This window comes from Plasmodium vivax, chromosome 14, assembly GCF_000002415.2.
Source record: "Plasmodium vivax chromosome 14, whole genome shotgun sequence".
Lineage (NCBI taxonomy): Eukaryota > Apicomplexa > Aconoidasida > Haemosporida > Plasmodiidae > Plasmodium > Plasmodium vivax.
The window spans coordinates 1,917,083-1,938,553 of NC_009919.1; the positions used below are offsets into that span (position 1 = coordinate 1,917,083).

General features: G+C 51.2%; 6 protein-coding genes across 6 annotated transcripts, besides 15 other annotated features; 4 read left to right on the forward strand and 2 right to left on the reverse strand.

The window, feature by feature from the left end:
• Positions 1–473: 473 nt before the first annotated feature.
• Positions 474–575: a microsatellite.
• Positions 576–895: 320 nt separating this feature from the next.
• On the forward strand, positions 896–2,398 carry PVX_123945 (hydrolase, putative). Its single transcript, XM_001617301.1, has one exon. It carries the CDS (start codon positions 1,312–1,314, stop codon positions 2,191–2,193), a length of 882 nt encoding a protein of 293 aa, XP_001617351.1. The 5' UTR covers positions 896–1,311; the 3' UTR covers positions 2,194–2,398.
• Positions 2,399–3,249: 851 nt separating this feature from the next.
• PVX_123950 (hypothetical protein, conserved) lies at positions 3,250–6,425 on the reverse strand (the record flags this gene model as incomplete). The annotated part of the gene is made up of 5 exons (XM_001617302.1): positions 3,250–3,285; positions 3,417–3,462; positions 3,591–4,720; positions 4,909–6,057; positions 6,219–6,425. 5 exons carry the CDS (start codon positions 6,423–6,425, stop codon positions 3,250–3,252), a joined length of 2,568 nt encoding a protein of 855 aa, XP_001617352.1.
• Positions 3,374–3,403: a microsatellite.
• Positions 3,698–3,780: a microsatellite.
• Positions 4,694–4,720: a microsatellite.
• Positions 6,118–6,148: a microsatellite.
• A 695-nt stretch (positions 6,426–7,120) lies between the features above and the next one.
• PVX_123955 (hypothetical protein, conserved) lies at positions 7,121–11,032 on the forward strand (the record flags this gene model as incomplete). Its single annotated transcript, XM_001617303.1, has 1 exon — positions 7,121–11,032. One exon carries the CDS (start codon positions 7,121–7,123, stop codon positions 10,823–10,825), a length of 3,705 nt encoding a protein of 1,234 aa, XP_001617353.1. The 3' UTR covers positions 10,826–11,032.
• Positions 7,748–7,777: a microsatellite.
• Positions 8,087–8,149: a microsatellite.
• Positions 8,652–8,714: a microsatellite.
• Positions 11,033–11,379: 347 nt separating the features above from the next.
• Positions 11,380–12,426, reverse strand: PVX_123960 (proliferating cell nuclear antigen, putative; the record flags this gene model as incomplete). Its single annotated transcript, XM_001617304.1, has 2 exons — positions 11,380–11,995; positions 12,248–12,426. 2 exons carry the CDS (start codon positions 12,424–12,426, stop codon positions 11,380–11,382), a joined length of 795 nt encoding a protein of 264 aa, XP_001617354.1.
• Positions 12,427–13,509: 1,083 nt separating this feature from the next.
• Positions 13,510–13,539: a microsatellite.
• Positions 13,540–13,978: 439 nt separating this feature from the next.
• Positions 13,979–14,027: a microsatellite.
• Positions 14,028–15,053: 1,026 nt separating this feature from the next.
• PVX_123965 (WD domain, G-beta repeat domain containing protein) lies at positions 15,054–17,342 on the forward strand (the record flags this gene model as incomplete). The annotated part of the gene is made up of 1 exon (XM_001617305.1): positions 15,054–17,342. The coding sequence occupies exon 1, from the start codon at positions 15,411–15,413 to the stop codon at positions 17,340–17,342; it is 1,932 nt and encodes a 643-aa protein (XP_001617355.1). The 5' UTR covers positions 15,054–15,410.
• Positions 15,785–15,892: a microsatellite.
• Positions 16,391–16,442: a microsatellite.
• A 396-nt stretch (positions 17,343–17,738) lies between the features above and the next one.
• Positions 17,739–17,899: a microsatellite.
• Positions 17,900–18,205: 306 nt separating this feature from the next.
• Positions 18,206–18,230: a microsatellite.
• Positions 18,231–19,192: 962 nt separating this feature from the next.
• Positions 19,193–21,243, forward strand: PVX_123970 (hypothetical protein, conserved; the record flags this gene model as incomplete). The annotated part of the gene is made up of 6 exons (XM_001617306.1): positions 19,193–19,273; positions 19,464–20,267; positions 20,420–20,530; positions 20,786–20,886; positions 21,019–21,073; positions 21,172–21,243. The coding sequence occupies 6 exons, from the start codon at positions 19,193–19,195 to the stop codon at positions 21,241–21,243; spliced, it is 1,224 nt and encodes a 407-aa protein (XP_001617356.1).
• Positions 20,331–20,354: a microsatellite.
• Positions 21,244–21,471: the final 228 nt, after the last annotated feature.

Here is a 21,471-nt window from a genome sequence, read left to right on the forward strand (position 1 = left end):
GCCATGCGCGCCATGTGCGCCTTGTGGTTCTTTGACGCGGTTGCGAACTGAAAGGGGGTCTATGCTGATTAGCTCATTTCGGGAATACCCCTGCGCGTCCCACCGTACGTTTTTCCACTTGAATGCTCGCGTTTGCACCTATGTTTTAATGGCCCTTACCTGTTTGGCCGCGTCCCTCAACAGATGACAGCCTCCGTGACAGCCTACACTACACAGTTTGCACGCACTAACATAACGTTGAAGGGGAAAAAAAAAAAAAAAAAAAAAAAGAAATACCTCACACAGAATTGCTTAAGAAGGGGGGACACGTATCACTTCCAACTTGTTAGCCCTGCTCCTGCTGCTTAACTTTTTTGCGGCCTTCTCCCCCAACTTTGAAATAACGACGCACGGCATCATAGTGACTTGGGCCGCTTAGCCGACGTTAGTTCACTTTGCTTGACGCTCTTTCTCACTCGTAAGATCTTCGCGTACACGAGGGGATAATACGTGCCGTAGGACGCTCTCAACGGGTGAGAAAAAAAAAAAAAAAAAAGCACAAAAAAGGAGCACTTCACAAAAATAGTGCGCGAATGTGCATGCTAATTTATAGCACTTTTGGCGTGTGCCCAGGTAGTATATACATGTATGCATATATATGTATATATATATGTATATAGGCACTCCTTCAACATTTTTGCCTAAATGCTTTTTTTTCGCCGGCATGCATTTCCTATCTCTACATCCTTTCCACCACATATGTGATTTTTCCCAGTTTGTACATTTATTTTACCCCTCCACTGGCTTGTTAATTTTTTTTTTTTTCCCGTGCTGGTTTGCTTTTTACCTGACTTGTACATGTAAATTTTATTTTTTTTTTTTTTTCTAGCTATTTTTTTTTTTTTTTTTTTTTTTTGCGAATATAAGCAAACATCAGAAATTCTTAACATCCCATTTCGTTTTCTCACGACTGTAGGAGAGGCGCCAAAGCATACGTTTTCGTTTGAGAGTATATAGCATCCCATTGGGTATCCCTCCATCACGTGGTTGTGCTTGGCCGCGACTTGCGCGCTGCTCTATGCTGCTTGTTATTGCGTACGTTTGGTCGTTATCTTCAGTGGACTCTCGCGAGTAGGCGGCTTCCCGTAACACATTTCAGCATGTACGGTTATTCGCATTTTTGCCCGAACGCAGTCAATCGAGTTACGCTCCCATTCGACACACATTTGAAGCACATTTGAAGCATTTTTGAACCAGTTTGACGTGGCTTCACCCACATTTGACGCTCATTCGAAGCACGCTTGCTCGGCGATTCCCCGCGCTGCCGCCCAAATGGCCGACCAGAACCCCGACCTGAAGGTGGAGGAAGCCCTGAAGGGGGCAGACATCAAGCTGCTGCTGATTGACTTCGACGGCACGCTCTTCGTGGACAAGGACATCAAGGTGCCGAGCGAAAACATCGATGCGATCAAGGAGGCAATCGAAAAGGGGTACATGGTTAGCATCTGCACGGGCAGATCAAAAGTAGGAATATTAAGTGCCTTCGGGGAAGAAAATTTAAAAAAAATGAACTTCTACGGCATGCCTGGAGTCTACATCAACGGAACGATTGTGTATGACCAGATTGGCTACACCCTGTTGGACGAGACGATAGAGACTGATGTGTATGCAGAGCTAATTAGCTACCTAGTGGAAAAAAATTTGGTTAACCAAACCATTTTCCACCGAGGAGAGTCCAATTATGTTACAGAGGATAACAAATATGCAGATTTCTTGCAGAAAATGTACAGCGAAAATAGGAGCATCATAATAAGGCACAATGAAATGCTCAAGTATAGAACGATGAACAAGCTAATGATTGTGTTGGATCCCTCTGAATCGAAGACTGTAATAGGGAACCTCAAACAGAAGTTTAAAAATAAGCTAACCATTTTTACCACTTATAATGGGCATGCGGAAGTTACGAAGTTAGGGCATGATAAATACACGGGGATAAATTACCTCTTGAAACATTACAATATTTCAAATGACCAAGTGTTGGTCGTGGGGGACGCGGAGAATGACATCGCGATGCTCTCTAACTTCAAGTACTCCTTTGCCGTTGCCAATGCCACTGACTCGGCCAAATCCCACGCCAAGTGCGTGCTCCCCGTTTCGCACCGGGAGGGCGCCGTGGCCTATTTGCTCAAGAAGGTGTTCGATTTGAAGAAGTGACCTCGTTGCGCCTTCGCTGTGTGTGAGTGGTGACTCCGCGCACACCCCCACAACGCAGTCACTTGGCCTGTTCCAACAGCGACGAACTTCGCGTATGCGGTGTGGACGCACATGTAGGAGGCCCATCACGCGCACAAACCTGTAGAGGTGGCTCCACTCACTTCATACCCGCTGTCGTGTATACTCCCATTTACACCTGCGCAGCCCCTTGACGGAAAAAAAAAAAAAAAAAAAAATTTGTCCCCGGGCCATTGCCCCCCCACAGATGTTCCCATCCAAAATTGTGGCCAAATAAAATGTTAAGCGGTTTTTCCCCCTGTTTATTTATTTCTTTTTTTTTTTTTTTTTTTTCACCGCGCGCCCCGCCCGTGGAACTCATTTACCCGTAGGATGTCTCTCTGGGCGGCCCTGCGGCGGTTGCTTTATTTTGTTACCACTGTTGCCCGGCTGTTATCCCACCGCTGCTCCGCCGCTGCCCCACTGTTACTCCACCGTTACTTCATTTTTCCCCATTTTTTTACCCCTAATTCAACCTCGCGGGATTCCCCGCCCCGGCGCCTCTTCGGAGGGCCCCCACCTGTTACCTTCCAAGCGCTGTAAGAAGCTCGCGCAGAACTACACCTGTACGCACGGGGGTGCGGAAGTATCATCGCAAAAGTACACCTGTACGCACGGAGGTGAGGAGGTATCCTCGTCCATTCATGGGGGAAGCAAAATTTATCACCGCGTGGGTGCAACGCGAAGAGGGATAAATACGTACAGTTGGGTCCCCAAAAGGGGGTCCATAAACGGGAAACTTGATTTGAGGAACGCGCTGGGTTGGCTGCGCGCACGGCAGAAACGAAAAAAAGGAAAAGAAAAGAAAAAAAGAACAAAGAGACCGCTATGTGAAAGACCGCTACGCAAAAGACCGCTACGCGAAAGGCAGCTAACTTCAAACTGCCCGAACGGCCGGAGAAAGGGGGCCAAATGGGGACCCCTCCTACCGGCGCCTCCCTCCATTGGGGGAGACGGCGCAAGTTGCCTCGTTATGCAGAAAAGGAAGGGGAGTGGTCACTACTCCTCAACTAAGGTCACCCACTTTTCGCAGTTCTGCATAAAAAGGGGGGGGTAAAAAAAGGAAAAAAAATGGGAAAAAAAAACAGACAATAAGGCGCGAAAAGACGGAGAGTAACATGAGGACACTTTTGCAAAACTGCGTAACGCTACTCGCGGAGGCTCACCTGCAGGTTCGGAAGGGGGTGCTTCGCGGGGTCCCGGTCGGAGTCGCTGCGGGGGGGAGGCGGTTAGAAGCGGGTTAGAAGCGGGTCACCACGGTGATCTCAAAAGGGGCCTCAGGAACGATTTCCTTATCGCCTCAAAAGGGTGGCTACACTGGCCGCTCCCCCGTGACGTACCAAATCCAGCGGGAGAGCGAGCGGAGGACGTGGCTAAATATGATGTACTTGTCGGGGGAATCAAAGTCATTTTCGATGGCCTGAAAAATGACTGCAATGGGGTAATCATGGAGGTTGTGCGCCCTTATGAAGTCTACGATTTTTAAATATCTCTTTGCGGAAAGGAAGAGGTGAAGGACCATTTCGTATTCGCGCAGTCGCAGGGACATGTCCAGACAGAGCTGATACGCCCAGGTGTGCTGTGTCAACTTCCAGTAGTGGAACAGCCGCTTGGTCACTTCGATCGAGTCGGCTATAACGTAAAACTGAAGCAGCTGGCGCAGGCAGTTGTCCTGCTCGTAAAAAATGCATATGTCGAAGAGGAAGGTCTGGAGGATTCTGTTGGGGATGATGTTCAGCAGGAGGAGGGACTTCATGTACTCCAGCACGTAGAGGAGGAAGGTGGGCACGCTCTGCAGCTCGGCGTAGCTCAGCGTCAGTCGGTATTCGGCGGCGGGGGGGGTGGCGCTCTGCTCTGAAGTGGTGAGGGTACCGCTTTGGTCTGAAGTGGTGAGGGTACCGCTCTGGTCTGAAGTGGTGTGAGCGCCGCTTTGCTCTGTTGAAGCGGCAGGGGCGGCAGTTTGCTCTGTTGAAGCGGCAGGAGCGACAGTTTGCTCTGTTGAATCGGGCTCGCCCCGCCTTATTCTGTACTTGAGCATATACCTATCGGCGCGGTCGCCCCGCCCGGCGGGGCCCCTCCCCCTCCTGCTCTCGCGCTTGGCCCTCTCCATTTGGCGAAAGTTGAGGGAGAAGTTGAAGAGAGTCTCCTTCTTGTCGAGGCCATACTTCTTAATCATGAAGGCGTGGAACACATCCGTCACGATGTCCCTCTCGGTGATGAGGGTTTTGCTCCCCAGGTTTTTCATAATATCATCTAGGGGCTGTATAATTTTTTGGTTGGCTCTCCTCAGCGAGGGGGGGCTCCTCTTCTTGGCGGACTGCTCGATCAGCTTGCGGTAGCTCACGTTGATGGTGTTTACGATGGTCAGGAAGTCCTCCATTTGAATGTCGTTTTCCAGCGACAGGAAGAACATTTCCGTGATTCTCTTTTTGCAGTTGGGTCTGCGCAGCAGCACGTCCACGGAGGTGTTCTGGGGGGGAGAAGCACAGGGGAGGTGAGAGAGCGGCAAGGGAGCGGCAAAGGAGCGGCGATGTGCAGCGATGCGATAAAACCGCTTCTAAGGGGTGACACCACCGCTACGGAAACACCGCCGCTATGGCAACACCGCCGCTATGGCAACACCGCTTCTTAGGGGGAGCGCCCCCCCGAGAGACCTACCAAGTTGGCGAAGTGCTGGCAAATCTGGAGCATGAGGAGGTCGTAGTCCAGGCGGACCCTGTAGACATTCCCGTACTGGTTATCCATCAGGACGTTGAAGGGGTGGAAAGAAATGTGGCTAAGCGCCAGCTGCGTTCTGAAGCTCTTCGGAGAGGTTAAGTAGGCCACATTAACGGTGTGGCTGCTACGGATATGCTCCGAAAGAGTGTTAATCAAGCTGCTCTTTTTCCTCCTCTGGTACTTTATGTCAAATAGGTACACCTTTTCATTGGAGTAGTTGAAGACGCCAAAGATATTGTCCACGCAAAAGGTCTCAACGACACCATTGCAGAACAGATCGAATACGTAGTCGAAGGATAAAGAGGAGGACAAGCACCGGAAGGAGATCCTTCCGTTTTTATAATCCTTATGGATGCAATACGTTTCACCATACAGAGTGACCACCTCAATATCGTTTTTATTAATTGGCTCCGTCTTGGGGATGTTGAGTTCAATTTTCTGCAACTTGATCGCGTTGCTGTTGTTCAGTAGGTAGGGGAAGATGACGTGCGTTTTGTGTGTGCTGGAGAGGAGGGCGATGTAGGAGCTGCTTTCGTCGTACCAGCACTGCTCGCTCTTCATCAGGTGCTTCTTCAACGGGGTGATCGTCAAGCTGTCGAAGGACAGGTGGAAAATCTCCACCCCCAGGTTGGTCACCACGGCGAAGTCGGCCGAGGAGCTACTCGCGGCGGGGGAAGCCGCGGAAGCGGTGGTGGAAGCGGTGGAAGCGATGGAAGCGGCGGAAGCGGCGGTTACGGCTGCGTCTTCCGTGGCTGCTTCTTCCACCTGGGGGCGGCCAGGGAGCCAAAAGGTGGCCAGGATTCTACACTCGCTGAGCCTATTCACGCACACACTCAAATAAATATTGTGGCTGTTCAGAATGTCTGCGATTTGGATGCTGTTGGGGTTGGTCGAGTGGTAGAGGAAGAAGGTGGTGTTTGGGGCGAAGGATATCTGCTCGCACATTTCTGCGTCGAATTTCACGTACACCGCTTGGTAGTTCTCCTTCACCTTTTTTACGTCCGTCACGAGCAGCGCCTTCGCCGCCACGTTCTGGTGGATGATCAGGTCGTTCATCTTGTCGTAGAAGACGCGGTCGTTGCTGGACACCTGCAGGGGGGGAGAAGTGGATAGCGGCCGTGGAGCGGATAGCAGCCGTGGAGCGGCGGTGCGGTTAAAGCGATGGCCCATGTGCAGCGACGCGCCGAGGCAACTCCCCCTTCCGACGAGTAGACCGTCCTGTCACCAGGTCAGCTGCTCCCCCCTCTTACCTCCCACTGGTACACCGGCTCCGATATTTGCGCCGGGGAGTACGCCGAAATGGTCGCGCCCCGCTTGGCCTTCCTGGCAACCCTCCTAGTGGGTTCATTCGAGTCCTGCGCAGCGAGCTCACCACTCGTGTGCTTCTCCTTACACTCCTCCTTGTCCGGGGAAGGAGCGGCTTCGCCCCCCGGGGGCCTCTCCCCCTGGGGATGCATAGTCCTTCAAATGGTCCCTGCGCAATTTGGTTAAGCGAAGCGGCTAGACCATATCCTCCCTTCTCGGGTGATCCTCACAGTTTGAGCGGCCCGGTCGGTCGCCAGGACGGTTGCTTATTTGTTTGCTTATTCGTTTGTTTGTTTATTTTTTTTTTTTTATTTTATTTTCCGATCGAGGTTAAGCTCACATTAACGCTCACTTTTGGCAGCGGCTTAGCTTTGCTCCTTTTGTTGTACCCTCTTCTGATGTGCCCGTGTGGGAATTTTTTCCGCTCACCTGGGCCCTCGCGGGGGGTAGCCCTGCGGTCGGTCAGCTTGGTTGTTCGGTTGACTGCCCCTTCACAGCGCTATTTTTTTTTTTTTTTTTTTTTTTTGTGCACCTGAAGATTGCGATGGACGCCTCCCCTCGGAGAGATAAACTTCAAAAGGGCCAACATCCGCAGGAGGCCCCCACCGTTTCGTTTTTAAGGAGCAAGGGTAGAGGCCGACTCACAGCGTTGCGCGGGTGAAGCGGAGAGCTCGGACGGTTGGAAGTTGCAAAGCAGTCCAAGCTGCAAACCGGTTGAGGTTGTGAAGGAGTCGCAATCGTTGAGCAGTCAAAGTCGAAGGTGTGCAGAGACCGCCGCGGAGAAGCCCCCGCTGCGAATCCTACGCTGCGAATCCCCCGCGGCGACCCCTCGAAGGGACCCTACACCATGCTGCAGAGGTGCATGCCATCCTCCACCCCTTCGCCCTTGCACTTGGTGTGCAGGCGGAGGGGCGCAGTTTACCGAATCAGAGCCAACCCGCTCCACCAGCAGAAGAGACAACAGAGCTCATGCAGCAACAACAGGCACAGAAAAATAACAGTCATTCCATTTAGGCAAAAGGATCAACCACTGCATTATAAAAACATCCCCTTCTGTGTGGAGGAGCTGGACCTTAAGAGCAAAAAGGACCTCTTGGAAATACACAAGACGGTGCGAAATCTAAAGGAGAGGAAGAATCTGCCCTCGGATTTCATTGAAAACTTATTTTTATGCACGAGGAAGTTTGTGCGCTCCCTACTACCTCACGAGTTTGTGCGAATCTACAAAACGATGGTAGTCGTGGGGAAGAAGGACAGGGAGTTGAACCTGCTGATGCACCAGCAGATGAAGAGGATACACGCCAACTTTGACGTGGCCAGCATCAGTAAGCTCTTTCAGCTCTTCACCTTCTCCAGGGCGAAGCCGGTGCATTTGATAAAGGTGCTGGCCGAGACGTTCCTGCGGCGCCTGCAGGGGGAGGTGGTCCACCCAGGGGACTCCACCCAATCGGCTAGGTCAGCCAAGGCAGCCGCTCCGACCGCCGCTCCCGTGCAGCCCTGGCACGTGCGCGAGCTGGTGGCCATCTTCTGCTTCTTCCGAATCGACTCGAAGAAACACACCCAGTCCATCTTCCACCTCTGCACCCCGTGGGTAGCGAAGAACGTGCGCAGACTCACCCCCAAGGATGTCACGATCATTTTGTATAGCAGCGTGCACCTGGGGAGGCAGGACCCCATTCTGTTGAGCGCTGTAGTGAAGCATGTAGCCTTTAAGGGGGACTCCTTTCAGTTTTTCCAGCTAGCCATTATCCTTAACTGTTTCGCCAAACTGGGAGAGAAGAACAACAAGCTGTGTAGAGTTGTCTGCGAGCAGGTTAAAAGGAGGATGCGCCCGGCGCCCCCTCCAGAGGTGGCCACCCCAGCTGTTCTCCCCGACGAGGTGGTCGAAATGGGTCCCACTGGTGTAGAAGGGGGTTGTGTGGCGAGTGCACTGGGGGGTCGCGTCGCTTCCCCCGCCGCTAACCTGTCAAGTGGGTGTGCAATCGACCATGAGAGCGACTCCACAGTTGTACTGCGGCACAACGGGGGAAAGGCCTCTACGGGGGGGCCCCCCCAACCGAAAGACGTGTCCGTGCTGCTGAACGCCCTGGTAAAGCTGGAGCACTACGACAATGCAACGTTCAACTGCCTCATCCCCTTCATCGTTAACCACGCGCGGAAGTTCTCCCCCCAGTCGCTCAGCAACTTGGTTCACGCGTACTCTCAGATGCAAATAAAGAACACGTTGATGCTGGCAAAGATTTCAGAAGAGTGTATTATAAAAATGAAGAAATTTAAAAATAGAGAAATGAGCAATTTGGCTAGCTCACTTGTCAGACTGAATGTAAGAGACAAGGTCCTGTTCACCTACATGATTGATGAGTTTCTCTACAGAGCCACCATCGGGGTGAAATATAAAAGCTACCAGTTTGACGTGCTTTCTCTGCAGCAGCTGGCCTACTCCTTTAGCAAGGTGGGTCTGAGCGATGAGAAGGTCTACGTGGTTCTGCACCGGTTGCTGCTTAGAAGGATCAGCCAGCTTCGTAAGGGTGCCAGTCGGGGGGGCTCATCGGCTGCGCTGGCGGCGGGAAACACAGGTGAGCTGCTTGGGCAACCGCTTTGGCAGCGCTCTGATGGGGGTGGGGCCCAGTTCGACTTCCTCTGCCTGACCACGCTCGTAAAATCCTACGCCGCCACACAAATGAAGCCCAAGCACTTGTCCCACTTCGTGAGTTACATCATAAGGGAGAAGAAGAAAAAAAAAGAGTTACTATCAAATCAGTCCCTGTGCTGTCTGGTGTACGGGCTAGCGAAACTGAAACTGCCAGACCGGAAGATCCATCAGCTACTCCTCAAGGAAGGCACCGAGCGGGTAGACACGATGAAGCCATTCCAGGCGGTACTCCTCCTCTATTCGTTTAGCAAGCTGAGAGTCTACTCCCGCATGTTTGTGAAGAGGGCAGTGCAGCTGTGCAGTCGGCACATACACCAGTTGACCTTGGCCGATTTGTCGTTGGCATGTTACTCCTTATCAAATTTGCTCTACCGAGATGCAATTTTCTTATATAAAGCGTCGAACGTGATTCTGCTTAACCACTTGGAACTGGAGAGGACCAACGTGTGCCAGCTGTTTAACTCCCTCACCAAGCTGTGCTTCTACTACAAGCCCGTTTACCAGCTGGTGCTCCAACGGATGGTCCTCTGCATGCACGACTTGGGGGAGAAGGAGCTGGCCAACCTCGCGCTCTCCTTCGCGTACTACTTCCACGCGGCGCGGCTCAGCCGGTGCGAGGGGCTATCGGAAGAGAAACCGTCGGGGGAGAAGCAAAAAGAGAGCCTATCGGAAGAGAGCCCATCGGAGGAGAGCCCATCGGAGCGGCGGCTCGCGCTGAGCCAGCCGGAGCTCCTCTTCAGAAACGAGCTGAACATTTTCTTCAACCTCATCTTTTTGCTAAACGAAAAGCACCGCCAGCAAATGTCCCTCATAAGCATCCAGCAGCTGCAGGTAGTCGACCTCCACCTCAGAGCCTTCTTTCCCAAGTACTGCCACTTCCCAGCGTTTCTAAAAACATTTTTTCTTAAGGTGAGGAGTGTGAAGCGAAGCGTCGATGACTACCTAATTCTGTCATCCAAAACGCACCGAAACGTTTCGCGCTTCCTCAGCCTCGTCGGCGTTTCCCACAGGAGCGAAGTTCAGTTCGGCCCCTACCAACTCGACATCGTGGTGGACTTCCTGCAGGGTGGAAGCAAACTGGGGGCGGGGTTCCCCAGTGGGGGAGGTCCCCGCGTGGATCACTCCAAAGTGGAGGAGCACTTCAAAATGGATGACCACCCCAATGTAGACGCAATGTACCAAACGAAAACGTTGGAGGGGAAGAACCCCCTCGCAGAAGGCACCCATCCAGAAAGACCACAAGCATACCCCGTGCTGCAAAAAAGAGTGAAAAAAAACATCCTCGTCGAAGTGGATGGGGTATCCCACTTCTACAAGGAGAGTCACAGTAGGACCATCAACTCGATTATAAAAAAATTCATTTTGCAAAAATGTGGGTGGCACATAATACACATCCCCTATCAGGAATGGAACCAGTGCGTAGATTTTAGGCGGAAGGTTCTGTACGCCCTTCAGGTGCTGCGACAGATTTTGCGCATCAACAGGGAGGACATCTCCGTGGGGGATTTTCTCCACCTCCGGGGCAGCCACCCCCCTGTGCAGGGACACACATGCAGGGCAGCGGCGCACAGGAGAGCAGCACATGCACACGCGACTAACAATGAGGAACAAGTCACATCTGTAGAAGCGGAAAGACTCACCACTTCTACCCTTGACGAGGTGAAGCGTGGGGCCAACCGAATGGACACCGACACCCCCCACTTCTACACCGTCAGCGAAGAGGAGCTGTTCCGCAATCAGACGAAGAACCGAAGCAGACATCAAAAGGGATTAATGGAGAAGATGCACCAGGGCAATCAACTCAGCTACCACTTCAACGTGGCCCATCAGGGGGGTAGCGCCGATGGGGAGGAAGTTGCGAGTGGAACAGATGAGCTGTCACCCCGCGTGAGACCTTAAACGTGATGCCATTTTTTTGTGATATCTTCCCCTTTTGGCAAGGGGCACAACATACAGCGTAATCATAGCGCTGTTCCCCCGTTGGCAACTCGCCGCACGCGCGACTTGCTCTTCAGCGTGACTTTCTCTTGGAGGGTTGGCCTTCCTCCACCCGCATCCACTCAACCCAACTTTGCAGTCAGTGTCCGGTGCGTACACGTGGGTATGCTTCGTATTAGACCTGTCATGCCTCTGCCCAAATGAAGAGGCAATTTTCACCCTACGAGCACTCCCACCATGTGAGCCATGGGGAGAATCACCTTAAATTTTAATTAAAAGTTCGATTAAGTAGTGGCTCCCATCTGTTCCACGGTCGAGGAGCAGAAAAGGGGAACACTCGCCTCCGCGGGTGGCGGTTCCCCGCAGAGGGGAAGTCTCTTAGCTGATTAGCAGTTTAGCCGCTTCGCCACTTAGCAGTTTAGCCGCTTCGCCATTTAGCAGTTTAGCCGCTTCGCCATTTAGCAGTTTAGCCGATTCGCTGCTTTGCCGCCTCACCGCCTCACCGCTTCACCCCTTTAGTACTCGCCAATCTTGGGGGCCAGAAAAAAGGTGAGGTGCGAGCTGTCCTGCAGGTCCGTCAGGGGCTGCTTGAAGTTAAACCTGATGGACACGGGGATGTTGGGCGACAGCGAAATGTACACCTCGTCGGATAGAGAGGAGGCTCGGGAAAACATCACCAGGTACCTCGTGGCAAATTCTTGCGAAACAGACTTGGAGCAAGTAATGGCAATGTCAGTCATGTCATTTGTAAACTGCTTAGTCACTTTTATATCAGCCCCGGTGGTGCTTAACACCATGGTGTCCTTCTTCATCGAAATGGAAACATTGTCCCCTATGGAATTTAAATATTTTGTAAATTCCTGGAATTTTTTGGATTTCATGGTACATTGGCAATGGTACTCAGACTGTGGGATCTCCAAATGTTCCTTCTGCGTGTTAATTAGCTTCACTTGTATTTCGAGGGAGTCCTCCGTGTTCGACTGCTCCTCCTCGTCGATTATGCCGATGTTCAAAACTGCCTCATTGTCGTTGTCCTCCTTGAAGAGGAACACCGTTGACTTTTCCTTTATCACGGACAGGATCTTCAGCATGAAGTTGATGCTGATGCCGAGCACGCAGTTTTTGTCGCACCTGCGGGGGAGGGAAGGGGAAGCGTCATGGTTGCGTAATTTTGAAGTAACTGCGGAGTAACTGCGGAGTAACTGCGGTATAACTGCCGTGTTAGAAAAAAAAAATTATGAACGGGTCAGGCAAAATCGTGACCTGACCAGCCAAAGCTGAACGAACTAGCCAAAATGGTATGCAAAAAAAAAAAAAAATAAAAAAAACAAACTCCCATGTGATATATATATATAGAGAGAGAACACTCTCCACGTTGCAAACCTGTAGTGCTGGAAAAAATCCGACATGATGTTCAGGTCCACCAGAGACACGTGGCTACAATCCATCGACTGCATCTTTATGCCATTTTCGTCACACTCCAAGTTCACTTCCGTGCAGATATCCTTTAACGTTTCGAACAGCTTTTTGAAAAACTGCCCATCAATTCTGCACTCAAACATGTTTGCGGGGGGGGAGAAGCGGAGGAGGGCTGCTGCGGGGTGGAGGTGTGTATATGTGGGGGTCTGCCGAGCGCTATCGCCTGCACTGCCGTATGCACTGCCGTCTACACTGCCGTCTGTGCTACCGCGTATCGTGCCGCCTATCTTGTCGCCTATCCTGCCGCTTATCCTGCCGCTTATCCTGCCGCTTATCCTGCCGCTTATCCTGCCGCTTATCCTGCCGCTTATCCTGCCGCTTATCCTGCCGCTTAACCTCCGCCTACCCTCGCGACGCGCGTGCGCTGTGCAAGCCTTCTCCCGTACAGCCCAAAGCTGTCAACTCAACAGGCCATACTGCTGGCTGAGCGGCGTGGCACACGTGGCTAACTGTGGCGTGTGTGTTATGCGCGGCGAGGAAACTCCACTGCAGTATCTTTATCGCAAAGAAAGGTGATACTGGTGAAATCTCCTATCAGGGAGACCCAAAAAAAAAAAAAAAAAAAAAATTGCGCCACGAAATTGCTTTTACCTCTCACAAAAAAGGGATAATACAATATAATGGGAGAGCACACAACTCAGAAGCAGGGGATCTTTCTCTTTTTTTTTTTTTCTGAGGGGGTAGGGAGAGAGGCCGAACGTCTCATAAATCGTGTCAATCGTTTCGCTAAACCTGTTTGTGGAATCACCGTGCGGGATCGCTTATTGTGCAAAAAAGAAAAAAAAAAAAAAAAAAAAATCTTCGAAGATGGGAAAAAACACACATGTGAAATGAGTAAGCTTTTATCTCTCACTACGGATGGAGCGTTAAAAAAAAAAAAAAAAGCTCCCTTGGTGTTTCTTCCCTTCACGAATGCACTAGGGCGAACTGGCGCATGCAGTGGGAAGGGCCTAGCTCATAACGTCATAGGGACGCTAGGATGGTGTGCCCGGGCAAGCGCTAGCAAGCGTCCCCTCCTATTAGTACTCCAGCAGTGGTACTTCTTCGCGATGCCTTCCCGTGAGCGCCTCCCCCTCTCCGCGCGCCACGACGCTTACACACACAAGTTGGGGAAATGTATTGTGAACCATGTCTAGAGGGAAGTGAATCCGTTCGACACATCGAAGGGGGGAGCGGGAATTGGGAAAAAAAAAGAGAAAAAAAAAAATAAATAAAATAACTAACTTGTAACACGTAATGACGCCGCCAAACTGGAGACTAACAGACGGGCGCCCCTTGGAGCAGAAAAATGAAGGCACATGGAAATGCGTCGAGGGTGAACAATGGGTTGGCGCGAATGATACACTAATTTGAGGTAACACTTCCGTCATTTGTTCGCCACAGTTTGGGGGCGCTCCCACATGAAAGAGTAATTTAACGCAAAAGAGGATCTTTCCAGGGGGTGCCAAAATGGGAGACGCACGAACCAAAAAGGATCGTGAGTCATGCGGGTGGTTAGTTCATGCCTCCCCTGTTACGAGGCGAGCTACTGACGTTGGGCTAAGCGGGGGGCGCTACAAACGGGGGGATCCAAAGGCTGTTCACTTCCTCACTGATCGACGAAACAGCTTCGTTTGTTTTCTCGCCCAGCCACGTCGCATGCTACATTGGCAAATCGATCCGTCCAGCTAAATAGATGGCGTATGTGTCTATGTAAGCATATCTGTTTTTTTTTTTTTTTTTTATTTTCTCATTAAGCACTCCCCTTTCCGAAGCAGCCAACCCGCTCTCCTGAAAAGAGGACCTCAACTCTGCTGGTACCAAATGGCACACAACGGGGAACCCTTTCCAGAGGAGGAACTGATTTGCCATTTGGACGGCCCCCCTCCGCATGCCCACGCAGTAAAAAGGAGTAGCAGCGGAGGGGACACCGCCAACTGGTCTGCAACTGGCGGGGCTGCTTAAATCTACCCTGCACCGTCCGGGATAGCTCCAGATGGGCCACAACTCTCGAGAAGGAAAAGAAGGCCGCACGAAAGTGGACAGCTGAGCGGGTGACACCCCCCACGTTAACGAACATGGGAATGTAAAACCGCTTAACATTGTGACTGTGTATTGATGATGTGTTGGTCCTCTACAAACGGGGAGGGTATCTCCCCTGGGGATGTCCTCGCCAAGTGGGGGCAGACGTAACGCTATTTTATTTGCTGTGCTCACTCTATGTTGAGCAATTCGTTGTTACTTTCAACACCGCGGAGAATGCTTCTCCAAAAAAAAAAAAAAAAAAAAAAATACTTACAATTGGAGGTTGCATGCCGCAAAATGGTCCTCACTACTTAGCGAAAAAAAAAAAAAATCCCTTGTGGGTATGCAAGCGGGTGGGGGTAAAAAAAAGACCCGGACATTTCCCATTCCATTCATTTGGTTCGTTCACTTGGTGCCGAATTGGCAATCCGAGCAAGAACGCGTGGAGCAACCCGGGGGGAAATTAAAAAAAAAAAAATAGCTCATCGTTCAGGTAATACGAACAGATTGGCTACATTTCAAATGGGTAAAGGAAAAACGGCGGTGATTCTCCGGGGAAATTATAGTCAACTTCTCCGCTGCAAAAAGGTGGGCTGTTATAACGCCGCCCCGATAGGGCCTCCCCCCTGCGTGCCTCACTATTTTTGCGAACCTTCGGGGGGCATCCTTTGCCAAAAAAAGGAGCAACACAGTAAGCAAAAATGATGTTGCCTTCGAAAAAAAAAAATAAAATAAAAAAGTAACGCATCACAAAAATTAAGGTGACCATCGAGGTGATGCGCAAACGTTCGTGCAAACCGCGCAATGATAGAACTGCCACATAATCAGGAGCGATATTGTATATATAAAATACAACTGATTGGAGAATACAGCTGAGCCACCAGGCTGCTGCTCCATTCTTCACGAATTTGTTAGCCATTTGTAGGAACAGATTGGCCTCCTTGAAAAAGGAACGATCAGCAGCGACCGCGGCAACGGCAACGAAGAGCTAATTTTGTTCGCTTTTTTTTTGGTGCCTGCGAGTGGGGGCCCCCAACCCAAAGCATCCACGCAGGGCGCAAAAATGAAATTCAACAAGAGGAAGAAATCCTTTAAGATAAAGAAGAAAAACTATGGAGGTAGGAAGGAGCAGGAGGACAACTCCGAGATAGAGTCCGACGATATACTCTCCTCGGAGGCATCGGAAAGTGCGAACCTGAGGACGAAGCTGGGGAAGAAGAAAAAGCGCCACATCGCATCGGTTGAGGGGCAGATAACAGATGAAGACGCTACAGATGGCGATGCATCCGATGGCGATGCAAGTGACCTCGAGGAGGACGGCCCCAGTGGAGACGAAAACGGAGACGCCTTCAATAACCCGGAGGAGAGGAAAATACACCTGGCCAAAAAGTACCTCCGAGATATGGGCATCCAAAGCAGCGATGAGGAGAAGTCCCAAAGTGATTCCCCTGCGAACAGTGATGAGGAGGACAATTCGGACTCAAATTTCAGCGACAACCGGTACTCCCACGGAAATGAGGAGCAGAAGGAACGAATAACCAAACTGATGATGCAAAGGGAGAGGCAAAAGAGCAGGAAGGCGCTCCTAAATTTGGGAAATAAAATAAAAATTGTGCATGACGAGAAGTTGGCTGCTTCGAAAGGGGTTGTCAAGCGGGGGCCAGCTTGCCTGAACCGTTCAGGGGGAAGCGGTGGAAGCGGCGAAAGCGGTCAGAGCGGCCAAACTGGTCAACGCGGCCAACCTGGCAAGAGCAGCCAAACTGACCTGCTTTCTGAAGAGGCCTTCTTCTTCCGCGGACACAAAAAGAGCGTGACGTGCGTTGCCTGCCCAGACTTTAACCTCTCCTTCTTTGACTACTACGAGTACGATGCGGGGACCGCCGAGCGTGAGGGGTGCGACGCCTACGCAGGGTACAACAGCGGGAAGTTTTACAGAGAGGACAATCCCCGGAGCAGCCCGCAGGGAGACGACCCCCTTGGAGGCGACCCCCTTGGAGACGACGCCCAACAGGTCATGCAGCCGAAGGTGTTCCCCAATGTTTCCCTCAGCACAGCCTACACGGGGGGCAAAGACGCCTGCATCATCGAGTGGGACTTAGCAAGAGGAGAGAAGGTTCACATTTATAAAGGAAACCCCAGCGCCTTCCAGCATTTCGGAAGGAGCAACGGAATAAGTCATTTCAAAAGCGTAATGGATTTGTATTGCCACAAATTTAATTCCTTCTTCATCTCTGTTGGGGCGGACAATTTAATAAGCACATGGGATAACAGGGTGAAAAAGACCTGCACCCATTCCATAGTTGGTCATAAAAATGTCATCAGCGCAATTGTTGGGAGCAATGAAAATACAGATGAGCTGAACATGGAATATAACTTCTTCACGTCCTCCTACGATAAATCGATTAAATTATGGGACTTGCGTTTTTTGGAAAAATGTATCAATACGTATATGGGACATACCAACAACATTTTAAGCATGACTTCTTTAACTCAAAATAAATTAATTACCAGTTCGAGTGATTATACACTCCGTTTTTGGAACACCAAAAATGATAACCATCTTTTGTTTAACTTAAATTACGAAATTGTGGAGTCCTGCTGTTCCCTTAACAACAGGGTTTTCATCGCGGGGACGTTTTCTGGCCATATTTACATTTTGTCATCTTCTTATAAGAAGCCCATTTGTATTTGCAAAAATGCACACAATTCGTATGCAGTGACGGCCCTGGTTAGCATCCCCTTCACGGACATTTTCATTTCCGGATCGTACGATGGTTATGTAAACTTTTGGCAGTACAAAAGCGTTAGTAAAACGTCGGCTACTATGCGGAAGGTCCTGGCCGTGCCCGTGGACGGCGCGGTGAGCAAGTTCTCCTTCTCGCCCAACTACGCCTACCTGTTTGCCGCCGTGGGGGACGAGATGAAGCATGGCAAGTGGACGCGCACGCGCAGCAGGAACGGGCTGGCCGTCATTCCGCTGCGCTTTTTGCGGTGAGAAGTGAGCGGTGTGCGCGAAGCGGCGTGTTCGGTCATTCCTTTGTGACACCTTTGGGGTTCTTTTGCCGAACTTGCCTCGTCCTTTCTCACCCCACTGTTTTTTTTTTACCTGACTTTTTTTTTTTTTACCTGACTTTTTTTTTTTTTGCCTGACTTTTTTTTTTTTACCTGACCTTTTGCACACAAATGGCTAGCTGCGTGTGTAACTGTGACAATTAGTTCCCCCCCACTTTTTAAAAACAGATTTGTTTTACCGCCACAGTTGCTTCGCCCGTTCGTAGGCTTTCCCCCCCCCCCCCCAGTGAAGGACAACCGAATGGTTAAGTCTATCATGGGGGCAATCTCCGCGTCAGTGTATCCCTTTGTCTTCTTCTCTCTTCTGTCTTACGTCTTCTACCATTTGCCTTTCCCCGCTCCCAACTTGCGTGCACAGCTATTCGATCATTTCCGCGCCCCACTACGCAGTACGCCACTGCGTTGTGATATGTGTCTTTAATTTTTTTGTCGCAAGTGCTGCATTTAGCCGTTTTAACAACTTCGAGAGATAGTGTACCTTTTCTGTAGCTTCCCCCCTGTTGATCATCCCCAGCGCTTGTGGTGAGCTTGGATGGCTGCACCTTAAAGTTGTTGCCTGACATTTCATGGGTATGTCCCCTGAGAGCAACCTTGCGAAAGTTTCTACACGCAAGTTGTGTATCTCACCATTTGACTGGCCCCAATGAGGGAAGGGACCCAAAACCAGACGGGAGTTTGTGCAAAAGGAGGGCCACCCTTTTCAACGCAACGCGTATCGCACCGCTTCGCGCAATGTGGCGTGCAAAGTTGATCGTGCCTTTTTGCTCGCCACGTTGGTGTGCAAACCGATTGGTTGTGTTCATGTGGGATGGTTTGCTTCGCCACCTGGTCAGCTTTTCACCGCATGTGGCGCTTTGTTCAGGCGGAGAGCACGCCCCTTTGCTTTACCTGCATGTGAAGGCCCTCGGGGGGACTGCCGCTCGTTCCTCGGCTTGTCCGTTCGCAGTTCGAGCGTTTCTGCGTCAGTGCAGGGGTTACTGTGCATGCAATTGTTGCGCTATCGTGGTGCTATCCTTTGTGTGCTTTTCCCTGGGGCTATGCCTCGTCTTCTGGCGCCCCCGAACTGAAGTGCCTCCTCCGCCCACATTACAAGCACCTGAACAATGTGCATCTTTGCAAACCATCGAATGAGGGGAACATTTCGCTTCAACGAATCTCCATGTGTGACGACGCGCGCAAGGAATACGGCGCCCTTGGCAAGCAGCCTTTTTTTTTTTTTTGCGCGTACTCCGACTTTCGTGATTTTTTTTTTTTTTTTTCTCCGCAATGTTTTTTCGCACTAGCGTACCTTTGGCACGAAACGGCGATGGGAAGCGGCTAAGTGAAGCGGCGATGAGTAGCGGCAATGCGAAGCAGGGTCATCAGCGCTATCGGAGCGGAGGCATTTTTAATATCTCCTGTGCTCTCCTCCATGCCGCATTACCCCCTATGCGTCATTTTGTTAAAGACCGGATGTATTTTTTTTTTTTTTTCTTTTTTTCCCCCGGAAATAGATTACATAACAACACGCTGGCGAACTCAGTCCCCTTTTTTTGTGAGAAAGTAAAGCGGATTGTGCGCACCGTCCCGTGGGGAGCTTCTTTTTACAGGAAGGCACGTGGCGTAATGCGCAACTGCTGAGCAGCCTAGTGCCGCCTGAACACGCAGCACTGCAGGTACGTGCCCACCGCGTGGGAAAACTTGGGGCTGAGCGGAGTGGCACATCGAGGCGGCGCATCGCGGCGGCACATCGAAACAGCAGAGCTAGTCAAACGCAAAGCAAAGGTCGGCACAATGAGCAAGAAGTATGTGTACTGGGAGAAGCAGGGCAACGACCGGATGTGCGGTCTTCACTGCATAAACGCCATCCTGCAGGTAAGCGGGAGAGCTGCACCCGATGGGGGATCCTCCGAACGGTTCCCCCGCAAAAGCGCTTCGCACAGAGCGCTGCCCACAAAGCGCTTCCCATAAAGTGCTGCCGGCCAAAACGCTCCCCACAGAGCGCTGCCTGCCAAACGGCTCCCCACAAACCGCTCCGCACAAACCGCTGCCCCCACCTGCGCAGGGCCCTCACTACAGCGAAGACGTCCTGGCCACCATCGGCAGAGAAATCGACGAGAAGGAGCGGGAGTTCCTCAAGTGCAGCGCAGGAGCTGGTGGAAGCGGCCTGAACGACCTGATGAGAAAGAACTCATCCAACGTGTTGGACGACGGGTTCATTAACATCTCTGTCCTCATCGAATGTCTAAGGAGAAAAAATATTTCCGTAAAAAATACGTTCGAAGAAGATTTAAAAAAAATAATTTCAAGTGACCACCAAGACATAGGATACATATGTAACTTGGAGCAGCACTGGTTCGGCATAAGAAAAATACACAGCACCTGGTATGTCCTTGACAGTTTGAAGAGTGGCCCCCTCTACATAAAGGATATCAATTTGAAATATTATTTCAATGACATTATTAACAAGTACCATGTGTTCTCTGTTCAGAATGTAAATCCCTATGTGTCTTTGCCCAAGGCGGACGTTAACTTTGTGGCGAAGAACCCCAATCAGTTTTACTTTTGCACAAATGAAATTTCTGAAATATCTGGCGTGTCTTCCAATGGGTTTATTATGGAGGAGAGGGGTGGTTCGGGTATGCGTGGCGAGAAGAGCTCTTTTTTTCCCTCCGGTGGGTATGACAAGCCGAACAAGTTTAAGTGGCCGGAGGGCGGGGGGCGGACGTTGAACGACCAGGGGGGGAGCAGCATTGGCGGCAGCATTGGCGGCGGCATTGGCAGCAGTAGCGGCTTCCCCCCCGGTGTGCAGGACGCGGACGACGAGCTGCAGATGGCGCTGCGCCTCTCCATGGAGGAGTACGCCAAGGTGGGTCAGCCGGTGTAGAAGTGGGCACGAGCAGAAGTTTGCTCTTCTAGAAGTTTGCGTGTCTCCGTGCGCATGTGCTAATGCGGTGCCGCTTGAATGAGGCACACCTGATTGAGAGACACCCCCTGACTCACCCCCCTTTCCCCTCGCAGAATTTGCCCCCTCCACCAGAAGAACCCGAGGGAGAAAACTGCATTAACTTTATGGTCAAACTTTCGAATAGGAAGATCCACAAGCGGTTCTGCACCACCAAGACGTTGGCGGTAGGTCGAGCGGTTAAGCGGTTAAGCGGTTAAGCGGTTGAGCGGTTAAGCGGTTGAGCGGTTGAGCGGTTGAGCGGTTGAGCGGTTGAGCGGTTGAGCGGTTGAGCGGTTGAGCGGTTGAGCGGTTGAGCGGTTGAGCGGTTGAGCGGTTGAGCGGTGGCCATATGTTTGTACCTTTAGGGCCCACTTGGCACCCATGTGGGGACATACCTTGTTGCCCATTTCCCCTCGTTAATGTTTTTCCCCCCCCCGCAGGACGTCTTCTACTGGCTTGAATACGAGTCCGTGAACAGGCCGGATTTCGGCCCCTCTCTGCTCCTCAGGAGCAGCTATAACCTTTACCAAATATATCCGCGGTGAGTGCACGTGGGGTAGAGGTCCTTGGGCGGAGGTGCAAGTGATGAAGCCCTCCCCGGCCTTCACACCGAGCAGATGCACACAGCGAACACATGTGTCTATTTTTCTGTGCTCCCCGCGCCCATTCGCAGGAGGAAGTTTTGCAAGTACCAGAACGGGACCATCGAGCTGCAGACGGGGGAGAAGGTAAAGAAAGGAGCACCTTCGTAGCAGAGGCTCTGAGCACACACGTATAGTCCTGTGCATGCCAGTCAGTGCGAACCCTTTTTTGTGACTCCCCGCAGATCGAGCAGGTGCAGGATACCCCCCTGGTGGACTTGAAGTTCGAGAAGGAGGAGACGTTCATGTTGTCGTAGGGTGGCCAGGCGGGAAGGAGAAGAAAAAAAAAAAAAAAAAAAAAAAATAAATAAATAAATAAACCCAATGGAGAGAAAACACAGTTGAGATTGCACACTGCAGAATGGCGACTGACGAGGGGGATGGGGTGGTCGGTCCTTTTGCGCCCAATTAGCTTTTTTTTTTCCCCCCCTTTTTTGTGTACATTCATCGTTCGCATTTTGTTTGTTCTTCACCCCCGTCCTCAT

Excerpts from the sequence above, each read along its gene's own strand:
- PVX_123945 (XM_001617301.1), top strand. The coding sequence starts at position 1,312 with ATGGCCGACCAGAACCCCGACCTGAAGGTGGAGGAAGCCCTGAAGGGG.